The following is a 16,420-nucleotide window of genomic DNA, read 5'->3' on the forward strand; positions in this document are numbered from 1 at the left end:
ATTCAAGCATCTAATCAGAACACATGGCTGAAGCTCCTCCTGCAAATGACTGGATGGCGAGGGTGTGTGAGAGAGAGAGAAATCTAAAAAGCAGTTTGTCCTCATCGTGAAAATGTCAGCTTTCCTTCACTGACCACACAGTGGAATCAAGGACAAGGACAGCTTGTTTAGGCTAGACATGGAGCTTCCAGAAACTCTAAACCCAGCTTTGCTGAACTCATTATACTCCACTAAATTATACTGAAAATCTTTCCAAACTAAGGAAAACGCCATTCCTCATCCGAACTTCCCCACTCACAGAGATAAATTTCATCAAAGAACAGATGACAGCTCTAAAAGTGAGTGTAAAGGAAAATTATGAGTTTATCAGGACAGAGGGCACTTCCAAAGACAGTAATAAATGTTGGCATTAAAGGAAGGCTGCTGTATAAATGAGAAATAAAATGCCATAAAACTACTGAAGTGCTATACACACATTGTACATATGTTTGCCTATAGATGATGAAAAAGATTTGAATTTGTCTGCTAGGAAAAGAGATGGGTTTTAACATGTTTCAAAGATGAGCTTGATGTGAAACTGCTGGCAAACATTGTGCTTTGAAAGTTTTTAATGTGCACCCTTGTGAGTCACCTTAGTCCTTTCTGTATGATTTTCTAGTGGGTTAAAACCCTAGTGTATGTTACCCGTTCTCAGAATCACATTTGCTATTCAGGTACTGAGAGGGATGAAGAAAATATAGAGTTATTATTTGCACTGTCTTGTCTTTGAATAATACATGAAACACACTGCTTTGGTGATTAAAAGGTGCTTGAATTTTTTTCTTGTTGTTATTTTTTCTTTTTTTTTTTTTTTTGTTTCTTTGTTCTTTTTGGGGGGTTGGTTCTTTGGGGTTTTTGTTGTTTTTTTTGTTTGTTTGTTTTCTTTTTTGTTTTTTTTTTCACCAGGTAGGCTAATAAAAATGTCTTATTAATTTTGGTATTCCTAATATTGTTAATGATTGTCCTTTACCTATTAAACTGTATGCAGTTTAAATGTGAACCAGCTTCATCTTGCATGGAAGGTTGCAATCTACCTTTTAGTCTTACCCTGTCTTTAATTAGAATTACTATGAACTTCAAGTTCACATCACCATTCTCCTTTTGAAGCACATTTTAACCTCCACTCTTATTGATTAAGAATGAAAAATAGGTTTTTTTATTGTTTTCACATCCAAATCATTACGGCCCCAGCATCATGCCTTGACTGCTCTGAGCAGTCAAAACGCTCTGCCAGCTCTGGAAGGGCAGTTCTCCATCTCCAGCTCCAGCTGCTACTCCGGTAATTGGAATTATGCTGCAGATGATTCCTACAGTGCCCTAGCTGTGGTTTATTCTGTGTTACACCTTCTGCACTGGAAACTCTGCCCTGGTATTGATTAGCAAATGAAAACATGGCAGGATATGACCCTGGGTGTCTGAAACATCATCCTATCATTGATTTTTGGATAAAACAGAGTGTAATATGAGTTTTATGAGAAGAGGAAAAGAAACAGAGAGACTGTACCCAAAATTATATAATAGGCAAGAAACTCTTTCTGTTCTAATGTACAGCAAGCTCAGGGAGAGATGACATCAGGTTCTATCTTCAAATGTCATGAAACCCTAGACATCAGAAACTTTAACTTTGTTTTCCTTCTGCCCTCTAATTAATTAAAATAAAATGGAAAAGAATGCTGTAGAGAGTTTCAATAAAAAAATGTATGTAAATGCTGACTTAATATTGTCATGATTTCTGTAGGAAAAAAAAGTATCAAAATCAATACATCTTGTTGAGGGAACTAAAACAAGAATGGTACTACATAGAATTTTAGTGGTTAAAAAGTCAACTGGGTGTTTTTCTCTTCCAATGAATTCTGTAGTTCATATGTTACCTAAATCCCTGCAGGTCACAAGCAGCTTATTCAACTGTTGTAATTAATGCATATTTTTTTTTTTTAAATCTGCTCTGAATCTAAATTTTTTACTCTTAGTAGTCCAGAGTCTGGCTCTGCGCTAGAAATACTGCCAGTTTACAGTGGTAAAGGCCTTCCCTACTCATCACTTCCAGTGTCAGCCTGGACAAAGAACAGGAAGACTTTTGCATGGAAGGCAATGGGAAGAAATCAGCAGAGTTAGCAAGAATTTGTTGGGGTTTTTTTCAGGTTTCTTGACTTTACTGATATTGCCTGCTGGGAAGAGGCTGATTGCTAACAGTGTTTCCCTTTCCTTGGCATTCTATTTTACTTTTTCAATGCAGGGAAGCATTGTGGAGAAGGTGTTAGACCTGGTTGCCTCTTCACTGTTTATAAAATCACTTATGTCTCAATAACTAAGCTGACTCAATTCTCTTACAGAGTTTCTGATGCAAGAAGTAATAGATAATTTATGTATGGGTTTATAGTTTCATGAACTTTCAGATACTGGCATGTCTGTTGTTGAATTGGACACTCTTAATATTGCATATTAGCAAATGCAAAGAAGCAGGGCTTTTCAGGTGCACAACTTTTTCTTGTCCTGGTATAATTTTTTCCTTTATTTTCCATTTCATTGCCCTTAAACTGCAAAGTGGTCATTGGAGCTGTAACTAGAGCATTTTGACAAATGAGCCATCATCTGACAGAATCAAAAAAAGATATGGCCTATTTCTCATGAGTTGTGGGATTTAAGAGCAGCTGCCCACATTTGAGTTGAAAAATGTTATATGGAAAAATGTACAAATGGCAATACATGCATAAGCAGTGTACAAACAACTATTAGCAAAAAAATTTCTGATCATTCTTTTTTTAATGCAGCTGAGCTATATTAAGGGGTTTCTTTTCATATTACCAGAGCAAAGCTAAGTGCATTAGATAGGAAGTGTTTACAGTGTTACATACCATGGGTATTAGTATCTGGTGTGACCCCCTAAATATTGGTTTTTAATTATGGAATAAAACTGATGCAAATTAATTTGCCTTCTAATGTATGTGTTCTAATTTAAGATTTCCAGCCAGAAAGTTAACTGCCTTTTCATGCAAGTATGTTGTGGTGGATTACATTCTATTTGAAAGTTTTTATAAATGGTAAGACTAATAACTGGTAATTTAGTGCCATTTTAATGCCTTTATCACCTCTCAAGGAGGAAATTTTCAGATGGGGGGCAGTCTGAAGTTGATATTTAGTGATAGTAGCATATTATTTATTTGCTATCATTCAATTCCATTGTAGAATTCCATTCATTTCTTCATTCAGCAGGCATTACAGGGAGCTATAAGTTCATTAGAATCCTTTCTGATTTTGATATTGGCTTTTGCAGATAACTTATTCACACAGCGTGAGTCAGATAAAACAATCTAGCTTGAGTTGCGTGTAATGTTTTTTCCTGAAGGTCAGCCTATGATCAGATGAAAGCAGTTTCTCATTATTTTCTATTGCTCCTCCAAACAATCTTTACTGAAGGCTTTCAAATAATGTATGACCTCTGTTTTTGTACTTCTCACAGATTTCGCAGGCTGTCACTACCACTCAGACATCACTAACACAGACAACTGTAATGGAAACTGTAACTATGGTGACCACAAGAGAGCAAATCCTGGTTAAGCATGCTAAAGAGGAACTCCCACCACCTCCACCCCACAAAAAAAGGCAACTCCTTGTGGATTCAGAAATTAGGAAGAGGTGAGAATCATCATGAGACAGAGAGGGAATACTGATAGAATCTGGACAAAAATTGTCATTTGACTGCAGTGTTTTTCTGTATGCTATTTTGAGCTTAAAATTGTCTTTCTCTTCTCTACTAGGGTGCCAGCTGATTATTATCTTTCTTTACTCAGCATGAGTTATGGATTATGTTTTGCTTCTATTACACATATTTAGCAGTATAGAATATTAATGATTACATCAGTACAATTGCATATTAATTATAGTCAGTTAAAGTCCTTATGTATGGCATTGTGGGCATCCCATTTGGCTAGGGTCTTGAAATGTGATGGACAAGGAGCATTCCAAATTAATTCTAAGATTTTTGTATTCTTTAAGAATTTTATTATAGTTTAAATACTAGTAATGGAGATACTGCTTTTTCTAAAGTTCATTGTGTTCTTCTGGGCTCATGGGTCAGGAGTAAAAATAGCAGTTCTCCAGAGGCAGTTTATTTTGTGAAACATGCATTATTATTACTTTCAGATTTTTTTCATGTGTAACTCAAGTACAAGTGACAAGGGATTTTATACTGATGCTGAACACTAGTTAAAGTCAGGAGAAAAAATTCTGCTGTGTTTAAGCAGAATTGGCTCAAGCACTAAGATTCTAAATGAGATGCTAAGAAGGTAGATTCCAAACATTCATTTTAATGCTTGTTTTGGAAATGGTTTTGGATATTCTGATAAACATGAATTCCACGGTAATAGATTCGAAGACTGAAAAGGATGTGAAACTGCATTCAGTTTCATTCTCATTTCTATATACAATATCTTTGTTTAGCTCAATGTGTTTACCAGGACAAATATTTTCTTATAGAACAGTGTTTCACTTATTAAGAAGAATGAAATGTAGAAAGAATAGGAGAAATGTGACTTCTTTTAAATGGAAGTTTTATGTTATTGGAAAAATAGGTGCTTCTTTATATGTAGGCATTGTACCTGTGTTTAACCATTCTAAAAGTAAGTTTCTAGCTCAGCATCATTATTTAGGAATGCTGTATATGTGATGTAAGAAGAATGAGTCTCCCCTTTTTGTTAAATCGGATAGCTATTTCTATGGAAAGAGCTTGGTCTAAATCAGTTTGTGAGCTAAATTTCAATGAATTGATTCTATCTCTAAAGTCCTCATTTGAATCTGTTTTTTCCCATATCCTAGGTTACCATTAGATTGTAAGTGAGAATTGTATTTTGCTAATATATTCCCAAGCACTCAAAATGATGCAGTGCAATGACTGTCAGCAGACTTGTAATTCCTGAATTTGTGGAAGGAATTTTTAGATGGCAGTGTTGTTGCTTATCAGGAATTATAAGCCTTAACACCCCTGTTAATGTTTCAGTAATAATATGCAAAGATGTGAAGCAGGATTGAGGCCCTGTGGGTTTATACATGACAGTAAACATTTAGTGTAAAATGGTGAAATGAAAATAATGATATGCTTTATTTTGAAATTGAAAAATTAAGAATGAAATTTTCCCTGCAGTTTCAAAATATTTAAATAATTGGTATTTTAAAACTTTTTACCTTTCTTTTCCTGAACTGAAGGTTTTAGGAATGATCTTACTTCATAAGGAAGCAAAGTACAAGACAACTGTTATAAAAGAAAACATTATCTTAGTTAAAACTAAAAGAAGTAGGATGAATTTTTAAAAGCCTATTTTTTAATTCTTCAAGAACATTGTTGCTATATGCACTGTTATCAAACTGGAGACCAATTGGCATAGAAGTTCCTTTTTCAACCGCTTTGTATTTACTATTAGCATATATTTTCCTTCCTGCTCATATACTTTTAATTTGATTTAATACTGAAAGTAAACTTGGCAGGGTACAGCAGAATACAGACTTGATACTCATCATGCAAGGAGACTGCCTGAGGGCAGGAATTAGCTGGATTATGGGAACTGTTTTTGTTCCAAACTACTTTGGTTTATAGAAACTGATAATTATGTGTTACTACAGTGCTTTAGCTGATGTCTGTCTAAAGAACTCCAACTAACAGGTTTGTATAGAAACCTGATTGATCCTTCTACAGAAAATAGGATGTATTATCAACTTTGAGATGTGTTACTGGTAGATCTGCTACCAAAATTACAGAATCTTTATAATTTTTTACCATACATACCAGGTTTTAAGGGTTTTTAAATTGTTTTAATGCCATCTAAAATATGTGCATTCACCATATAATTTTTGTTTAACTTTTGGATAAGAGTCAAGATGGAACAATCTGTAGTTCTCAGTCTTGGCCTTTAGGTATTGACTTTAGGTATTTGAATAAGTGTTGGTTTCTTTTAGATATTTAAAATCAGAATCCTTTTTATTTCTGAACAGGTAAGACTTTTATTTTCTCTCTCTGCTAGGAGAGAAGTCTGACTTTCACAAGGAAAAATGGAGTTATTTTTTTAATACACATACATTTTTAAATATGCTCTAACTATTGTTTTGTGTGCCAAAATTACTGGTCTTGTTTTACCACTGGAATTGCACCAGCACATGAGAACTAGTCCGGTGTGATTGTTATATCTGTGAGTGGACCTACATTTTGGAAATGTGCTAAGTAGATGTTGGAACTGTCCACAGCTGTGCAGCAGGATGAATGATGGTTAGATTATCTGAAGGCAGTGTTTTTCCATTCAGATAATCTTTTTTGCATTTCTAACTGAACAGAGAAAACACCAAACCCCACAATTTATGTACCTTTAGTCTCTAAAAGTCCAAGCAGGTGATCTACAGTGGGAGGAGCAGTCAGTAAATGGCTTTGGAAAAACACTTTGAGAGTAAACTCTGGGGAAGAAGTTTCAGCTTAGAATAACAGGTTTTGTGATGTTTCTTAATGAATATGTAAAAATGCAGCCTTGTAAATGAAAATATTTTATAGAATGCTGCTGTTTCTCTCAAAGACAAGAAAATATAAATTTATACTAGATATTAGCATAATAATGGAAGAAGAAAGCTCATCTAAAAATTTGCGTGCTTAGTAAAAATATCTTTGTTCACTGGTGACTAGATGCTTTTTGGATCAATGTTTTGGTTTGATAGGAAAAAAAGTATTGTGTTCCCAAACATCCAATCATTTATTTTCTGGGTGCAGTGTTGGCCACAAGATCTCTCAGGGTTTTTTGTTTATACTCAACTGTAGCTGCACCCAAAGATAAACAAAGCCCATAGTGCTGCATGCCTTTTGATTTTTTTAAAATAAATTAAAAGAATGGGGCTTCTCAACCTACCTCTCCTACATCATTCTATATTGTGTGTGTTTACAACCAAGATTTTCCCTGAGCACTTAATGACTAAAACTTGATGGTTGTGTACTCCTTAGTTTTGGTTTGATAAAAAAGCCCTTGCAATTCCTGAAGGCTTGTGAGAACCTTCCAAAGGTGAATAACCAGATTGTGTTGGCTGCTTTCTGCAGTCACAATACAACACACTGCTTGCTTTTGCTTGATATTTTTAGGCCTGGAAGGGAAAGCCACATTGGGGGTTGAGGCTTTTTTGAGGTGGTGAATAATGGTCCCAGGTTTTGCCAGCTTCTTTCCTCTGTTCTCAGACTTTAGTTGGTGCTGTTTCTGTAAAAGGACTACGCCTGAAATAAATTCAACAGGCCCCATTGCCAGAGGTTTGGAAATATTTCTGCTTCAGATTAGTTTCTCTGTGAATTATATATTTTAGAAATACTGGATAATATAGGAAGGAAGGAAGAATAGTTTGGCTACTCAGTGAATATTGTATTAGTGTACTGTGTAAGAGTACAGCCTCCAGTTACTCAGCCAAGGAGGCAAAAAATGGATGGCTAAGATTGAAGCATCAAACTTTCTAGTTTGATACCAAGTATTTTATCAGGATTGGAAGTATAAAAATCTCCATTTAAACTGAAGAAATTAAGAAGCAGCAACTTGACTTGTAGACCAATAACATCCACATGACTGAATATCACCTTTCCATTGTTCTCATTTCATGTGGCACAAATCCATGGGAAAAAAGCTGTTGATTTTTTCTTGCCTCTTTAAGCAAGTTTTGCCATAAGAGGAGGAAAGCATAGATAAGAACCAGATTACTTTTTTTTTTTTATTTCTTACCCCCTCCATTCTCCCACCCAAAATCTAAAACTGCTTCAGGACTAATGCTTCAAAATGTCAGAATAACTTAGGTGAGTTAAGTTCTGTTACTAGTCAAAGAAAAGCTCCTTTTCCCACAGGAATCAATTTGAAACTGAAAAAGATAAAATACTTGGAGCTGCGTAATAACATCTTGAAAAGAGTGTATTAGGCATTAGGGCTAGAGATAAATGTAACTCAGCTGAGGTTATAGTATTTAAAAAAAATGTAAATAGGAGAAAGGGATGCAAGGTAGCATATTTGTTGTCATGGTATGAAAAAACAGGGAAAAACAGGTCACTTGCATATCATAAAATCTGAGAACTACTCTGTTCATGCTAAGGTTATAATAGCAGACAAGTAAGAACTGGTTAATATTTAATTTAAACATATTTGTAACATTAATATGCTTCAATAACAAGCAAAGTTACCTTTCTTTGCAATTTGGTAAATATCTTTTTACATGCTCCCTAAGGTTTCCAAGGAAAGTCTACTTGTCATAACATTATTATTAGTAGAATGTTAATCTGAGGATTTGAAAGAGACTCGATGCCCTTTGAAGAGCAAGGTGTGTTAAAACAGGATAGTTGCTCCATCTAGTGTTTTTATCATTTAACAGCTGTTAAATGAACTTTTTGAAAAAAGAGAAGCCCTCACTCTTTTGAAAATTATAATATTTTGGATTTCAATCCTTCATTATTTGCAAAAGATTGGATTTTTAAAGAAAAATTATCAAAGGAAAATATACAGGGACTTTATAATTCACTTTTTGATAAGTATTGTTTCATAGGTCCCATTTCTGTGCCATTAATTATGTTAGTCAGGACTAAATGGTGATTGTTTAGCACTTTTACAGCCCCTCAATTGGGTTGTTTGACCCTTAATCTCTTATAGAAATTCAGCTTGTTCTCTGATATTTTTATCTAAGGATAGGTAACACATTCAAAAAGAAGAAAGTAATGTCTTCAATTTTCCTAGTTGTTTTTGATTTCATTACTGTAGTCAATTCCAGAGGAAAGGAAACGATGACTAAGACACAACAGAATAGTTTTCTGTTGCTTAAAGGGGAAATAATTAATAAACATTTTCATTTGGAGGATAAGAAGTGTATGTTGAGGTTTGTACACATGGGCACTTCTTAATGCTTAGTAAGCATTTATCCTTTATAGTTCTGTGAGGTGAGAAATGGATTAGTGACAAATAAACAGAATTTATATTCTTTACATTTAGCACCTGAAATTACCTGCAATATTACAGAGTATTGATTGAGTTTAAAAGTACTCTGTACCTGATGGTTCTAGTTGAATTTCTGTTGGAGATACACACTTAGGATTGATTTGGTATTTGTTTTCATGCCTTGGTATGCATTACAGAGGTGCACTGATCATGATGTTGATGAGGCTAAACTCAATAGTATCACAAATGTAGAGGGAGGGTCAAAATGTCATTCCAAAAGGAAACCTCAAAAATAAGAAGGTAAAAAATAATGTTTGGAGAAATTGGCAGTTTAATTAGAAGATAAGAACAATTCTATTTATCAACTAATGACTCATCAACTACAAATACAGAGGAGGAAGGAAGACAGCAGGGAATTAGATCAGAATAATTCTTCCAATGGGCACCATGTGCTGTAAAGTTGTTCTTTGATATGTTCTAGGCAGTGAAGAGCTACAAGCTGAGAAAGACTCTGGTGAGCTGGGGATTTAAGCCCAGACATGGAAATGAAATAATTCAGTGAAGTGGTTCTTGGATCAAAGTTGCCTCATTCCCTGCCAATTCAATATGTAGGCAAATGGTTTCATGTCTGCCCAAGATTCACAGTGGTGACAGGCCCAGTGTGATTTTTGTTTGGGGAAGGAAGGAAACAAATGAACAAAGGAAATTGTCAGGCAATTTCTGTCTGTTAAAAGAATAAAGTACTGAAGCCACTGTCTGTCCATGATAGCAGAAGCAATGTAATGTAGCTTAAAGATGAAAATCCTTCAGTTTAGAGATAAGATTATGTACCATGATGGCCACATGAAAGGTGCTTCACGCCTCATGTTCCTATGTGAATTTGCTTAAGATTCAATTTGTTTGTATATCTATTTACTCAAAGCATATTTAAAAAAAATTGTTTTTAATCTATGCCAGTCACATTTTCATGGAAAGTCCTCCACAAATTGATTTTCTTGATCATCCCAAGCCATATGCTCACTTCATATTCCCATTCCCAACTTTCTTCCTAGATCCCCATGTATTTGTTCAAAATTGACTCTTTGTTCTGGCTTTCCTTTTCTCTATTAAATACATGATAAACCTCACCTTTGGGACATTTCACAACTGAATTGCATCAAGTTTTTCTCTTAATGGAATTTCCAACCCAAATATTTACCACAGTAGGATTCTCTTGTCGTACTAGAAGTCCCCTATCTAATAGAAAAAAACTTATGGAAATCACTAAATAATAAGAGTTAATTTGTTTATAGTTACAATAAAAACAAATCTCCATTTGAACTCTGCTGACATATGTAAAGAGAGGGCTGTGGGACCAGTAAAAATAGTAAAAATTTCTCTTATGGATCAGCAGAAGAAAAGACTAAGTGGAAAACAAAAGCATGACAGAAGAATAAATATTCTTCCTCAAATGGAATTTTTAGTTGGGGAGCATGACAATGTGCATGTAAATTAAAGTAGTTAGGATTAATTTCTGAGGTGATTTTTGGTTTAAGATCTTCCATTGCTCTATTTTTACAAATTCTACCTGAACTGAAGTTTGTTGGGACAGAAAGGCAGTCTTGCACTATTTTATGTCTAAATTATTCTTGTCCCTAGGAGGTTTAAAGACTCTATTTATACTGTGATATCAATCTAGAGCTAATATAATTTCTGACTGCAGCTGTGCTCAGAAAGGAAGTATCCAATCACTAAAGCAGAATGATTAAATACCATTTCTACCAGTGTTTCCTCCTTTTGCACAAGGTGAATATGACAGAGTGATTTTTTTTCTTTAGTCTCACTATGTAAGATGTCTTTATCTTAACGATATTTATGTAAAACAAAAAGCTACTTGGATTTAACTTTTATGTATTTTTAATTCTTGTCTGCCCCTCATTCTATTGCCCGTTTTTGAACAGGAGGCTTTGTTTCTGAAATTATATTTATCTCCAAAAGAAACTGCAAGTGGCAGAGCAATCTGTTATGTGAGATCAGCTTGGTCATATCAGAGAATCATATCATATTATAGAATGCTTTCAGTTGGAATGGACCTTAAAGATCTATGTCTAACACTTGCCACCATCTGATGGCTCTCTGGGCCATGAGATGTGTTCCTAATTATTTTGTTTTACTGTCAAAACTATCCCAAATGCTCCCATTCCTCTTCCAGGTGTTGCAAAGGCAAGGGCTTAATCCTTTTTCTTGAAGAACTGATCACTGATAAACATTTTTCTGTCAATTTCCATCCTGTACCAGGGTAACACCAGGCTATATTTTAGAGTTGGATTCACTGATTCTACTCGTCTGACGCTTCAGAATGAAACAAATTCCAGAATATATACGATTTTACCTCTAGTCAAGGAACTTTAGTACTCAGGGACTGGAAAACTTCATTGCTATCAGATGTCTGTTGTTTTGTAATCATCAAATATGCAGTTATTATTTGTAGAACAAAGGATAGCATTTTATTTCAAGAATTGCAGTTGATTTAATGATCAGAAATAAAGCTGAAATAGGAAGATCTCAACTGGCTATGGAGTTCATGTTCAGGGATTAGAACAGCACAGACATTCCTTGAACCATCTGGGAATTTTATTTTGTCTTTTGCCTTAGAGTTTATAGTTTATTTTAAAACTGAAGATTTCTTCACCTTCCATTACTTCAAAGTCACATTTTTTTCTCCTTGAATGAGTATTCAGCTAGTATGATCAGGAATTTTTTTATCAAAATTATTCCTAAGAGTTTATAATTGAATTCAGAATATTGGACTAAGATTAAGGCAGTTTGTGATTCTTTTTCTTTTGCTTTCATTATTTATGAATACAAAAAATCACAGTGGAGAAGGAAAAAAAGGAAGCATAAATATTAACTCAAGCATGGAATACTTCCTTGTATTCATTTTTCAATTCTGCATATGTAGATTTATGTAGCACTTGGTTTTGCCTTACATCCTTGTATTTTAGAAGTATAAATCCTTGTATAAATGAAGTGTATTTTTATGAAATAATTAATTCCTCCAGGGGTATAATTGTTGTTCAAGTTACTGTTTTTAGTAGATTTCCAGTTGTATGCAAATGATACAACCTATAGTCATAAAGCAAACTGAAAGATACAGCTTGTTATTTTTTCCCCCAGGTCTTTCTGCATATTGTGTTCAGCATATTGCTGCAGAAGTGAAGTCAGCTGCAAAAGGGATATAAATATTAGAACATACAGTGCAATAAAGAAATGCAATCAAGCAGAAAGTGTGGCATAACTGACAAAAAATATTGTCTGAAGCTTCTTGTTTTAAAACTACAGTAGATGCTGAATCACAATTTGAAATTCTAGACATTAGTATTTTAAATATTTGCATTTTGAGACATCACCTGAATAGTGGTTAACACAAGATCAGTTTTAAAGGAGTTGATGAAAGAATCCAGAATGTAGTAAAGAGGGCTGTGGAGTAAAAACTAGTTATAAATTAAGTGCAGAGAGTTGGGGATCTTAATTTTGGTTTTAAAGCTTTAACTGTGGAAAATTGCACTTGTTGATTAGTGATTACATTGTACAACAAATTTGAGTAAATCAGAAAAAGCTTCTTTCATCAAATTTTCTGCTTGAATTTTCTTCATAATTTCATAATCACAAGCTGGGATAGTGATCTCACAGGTTTGAAGGCTGCCTTTGGTCTGACTGATAGGTCTTGCATCCTCAGCTCAGTAAACAGGACTTGTGATACTCTTTCTTCACTGACAGACATTTGTTTCATATCTCCAAAAACATTAGCTTGAAAAATTAGAATACTTACTGTGGAAATTATTGCATCTGTTCAGCTGTCAAATCGGGTCTTAAAAATGAAAAACTATTTCTACATTTCTAAATTTAAAAGTGAATAGTTTTATGAACTCCCTGATGAGATATGGGAGTTTAAAACTGCATTTTGCTGTTACAAATTGCTGTTTATTCTCTTGTTTAAACGACCATGTTGGTTGCCAATCCTGTTCTCAGGAACTGTGGAAGCTGAAAGTCCTGATGCACTTTTCTGTCCCTCAGGTTTGACTCGGATACCACGGAGCTGCACAGCTGGATGACCCGCTCCGAGGCACTGCTGCAGAGCCCCGAGTTTGCCATCTTCAGGAAAGAAGGGAACCTCTCAGACCTCAGAGAAAGAGTCAATGTAGGAGAAACTCTTCGTGTGCATGTCTGCTAGTCTGTATTTGCTTGCCAAAGTGCTTTCAGAGTCCAGGTTTAAAGGATTTCAAATGTAGACTGACAAGCATTGATTGTCCAAGATAAATTTAGAAGTGTTCACTGTTTCTGTAAGTTTCAGATTTTGGCACCAAATTTACTACACAGACTGTCTGAACACATAGATTTTTGTTGTTGTTTTTGCTCGTACGTATTCATATTTAATTAAGGTGTTGTAAATCCATGACAGTATTTGGTAAAGTTATACCAAAATATATATAGATATTAAGGTTTAAATATATCTATAAATTTACATATATATGTAAATTTATAAAGTTCTATTAAGTTATCATTACTTAAATATGCACCTCCATTCTATACTAACAGCTTAATTTGACATTATGCATGCAAAAACTGAAGAATATGAAAAGTGTCACTGGAGTGGATGCTAAAGGAAATCTATATCTATTTTCTTCACAGAGCTGTAAAATATATGTGACAATCACCAGTTTCCACGGAGCTTTCATTGTTTGCCTTTTGGGTTTTTTTTTACTCTATTGTAGTACCATATCAGAACAAAAACCTGTTATTTCCTGACAAAGTGAATGGTTCTGCACTGCTTAAAATGTTGCTGTGTTTGTGTGTCTATGTGTCATAGACTGAATCACTGAATTTAGCCCTTGAAAACTAAACTGTTACAAATTTTCTTCCTTATTTTATTTTTGTAGATCAGTGAAAAAATGCCATATTTTCCAAGAGAAAGGGGTAGTTTTGATAATTATCTTGGATAGTAGCATACTATGTTATGGAACATCATTAAAACCCATGTTGATTCATATTCCTAGAAAACAAAGAGGTGGAGCAAAGTTACTGTATTGAATTTAGATTTGCTGATGATTTTTCTCATATTCTACTTTTCCGTCATAAATCAGCTTTGATAAGATTGAGTAACATGGAATTTTGTGACTGTAAGTGTACATTTTTAAATCCAATGTTAAATTCCAAGTTTCTTGCAATAATTTTAGTTATTCATATTGCCATGAGAGAGGTCTGAAACCAACCAGTAATTCTAAATAGATATAAGAAAAATCGATTTGTATCCTTCACTAACATTGAAAATATTTTTAAGGACCAAGACCCATTTTAATTTCACAGAGTGTCACTGCTCTTAAAATAAGCATTTTATAGAGAAAATCAAGTTACATTTACAGGTTTCTGGTTTCTCTAAGGGAGAAAGCATTCTATTGCATGTATTAATTTGAGAGTGAGAACTCTGAAAGGTGACACTTGACAAGTGCTACATGGATTATGTGTTGAATCATTTTCAGTCAGTGTAAGTCTTTGAACACACTTTTTAACAAATAAAGAAAAATATCAAATTTTTATAAATGCCAGGTCTTAAAACTTGTCCTGACCTGACTTTTCCTGGTCTAGTCTCTGTCTCAATCAATTAAATGAGAGACAAAGCATAAAGTACTTTTCAGTTCATTGATTTGAAAAGTTTCGTTGCTGCTTGTTAACACTTTTAGTTATTAGTTCTCTCAAAATGTACCTCAAATCAATGGAAAACAAGATAGTATGTGTTTTAATATAATATATAATTTCTAGTAAAGTTGTAGAAGACATATTAAAAAAGAATGAAATGCGGAAAGGAAAACATATGTGAGAGATAATTGAAATAGATTTTATTGTTCTGTTGTGCTTTAAGCCCAGCTGGCAACTAAGCACCACACCTGCTCACATGCCCCAACCCACCCCAGTGGAATGGTGAGAGCCAAAAGTAAAACTTGTAGGTTCAGATAAGAATAGATAAATGAAATAAAGGAAAATATAATAATGAAAGCAAATAATAAATCACAGAAAGAAAACAGCATACAACAAGCAAGTGAAGCATAATGCAATTGCTTACCACCTGCTGACCAAGGCTAGACCCTCTCCCTGAACCCAAATAAACCCCTTCCAGGTAACTCCCCCAGTTTATACACTGAGCATGTTGTCCTATGGTGTGGGATATCCCTCTGGCCAGTTTGGGTCACTTGTCCTGGCTGTGTTCCCTCACAGCTATTTGATTTTGGTTTTTTTCTTTTTTTTTGTTTGTTTGTTTGTTTGTTTGTTTGTTTTTGTGTCACTGTCAGAGCATGAGACATACCAAAAAAAGAGTTCTTGACTTAGGATAGGCACAACTTAGAAAACCCAAAACATTAATGTTATCAATATTATTCTCATAATGAAACCAAAGCACAGCACTCTCCCAGCTATTGAGAGGAAAATCACTGTATCCCAGCCAAAACCAGGACGTGCACTGACATCCACAGTCATACCCCAGGGTTGTACATGCATGCATGTGACCATCTGCACACGTGTGTAAGTTCCATCTTGCCCTTACTTTATAATTCAGGTGTTTTTGCCCATATGAATGCATAATTTGGCATAGCACAGAACACCTGTGGTTGGCTGATGCCAAAACTCTCCTTTATTCCCTGCTGTAGTCAGTGCTGAGTCCTAGAGCCTTTTTGTGATTACTTTCTTTTCTGCGGCTCTTTTGGGGACAGTTACTAGTTTCAGGGTTGTTTTTTCTTGTGGCAGCTTGCTCCTGCCCATCATTTTTCATGGATGAGGGGCCACATCCATGAGATGGAGTGGAAGTCCATCTGCTGCATGATAGAAGGACAGAGACGTCGGAAATGAAATCCACAAGGAAATCTCTTTTGCCATCGCTGTGATTCATAAAGTGCAAAAGCTTGCTCCCATCCCAGCTCAGAGGAGTCCTGGGGGACAGAAAGCCAAGAGCAGGCTGTATGAAATGCAGTGACTCTGTTTGCTAAGGCAGCTGCTCTTCAGATCCTGGCAGGAAATGAGCCTTTGGCAGATGTATTATGTAGCTTGAATATATTAGATATGTGCAAAATGTCCATTCCTATGTCTGGGGAGAAGAAAAGTATTTATAACCCTTCCCTGATACAGAAGAAAGATATTTACCTTACCTGGACAGGGGGACTGCAAAGCCAGAACAATAGAAGGAATTTGTTGAACAGCCATACTCCTAAATAACAGAGACATCCAAACATTAATGTAGTAAATATTGTTATACTGCATGCCACCATAAATATTCTACAGTTAGTGTATATATTTTACTAAAATCAGACCTAAGAATGACTCAGGACTTCCATGTTTTTCTTAAGCTATAATGAGCTTTCAGTATTGCAAGTTCAAATATATGAAGGTTCAGGTGCAAAAAACCTCCACAATTTCAGGTAGTAAATCCT

At 34.8% G+C, this 16,420-nt stretch overlaps 1 protein-coding gene across 10 annotated transcripts in view; it reads left to right on the forward strand.

Annotated features, from left to right (window-relative positions):
• Nucleotides 1–16,420, forward strand: part of DMD (dystrophin) — a 1,046,893-nt gene that overhangs the window by 361,313 nt on the left and 669,160 nt on the right. For all 10 annotated transcript variants that reach the window (XM_064706931.1, XM_064706854.1, XM_064706864.1 and 7 more), the window contains 2 exons: nt 3,500–3,675; nt 13,020–13,143. In XM_064706931.1, the coding sequence (XP_064563001.1) occupies nt 3,500–3,675; nt 13,020–13,143 (300 nt within the window). The remainder of the gene's footprint in view (nt 1–3,499; nt 3,676–13,019; nt 13,144–16,420) is intronic.

This window comes from Zonotrichia leucophrys, chromosome 1 (assembly GCF_028769735.1).
Source record: "Zonotrichia leucophrys gambelii isolate GWCS_2022_RI chromosome 1, RI_Zleu_2.0, whole genome shotgun sequence".
Lineage (NCBI taxonomy): Eukaryota > Metazoa > Chordata > Aves > Passeriformes > Passerellidae > Zonotrichia > Zonotrichia leucophrys.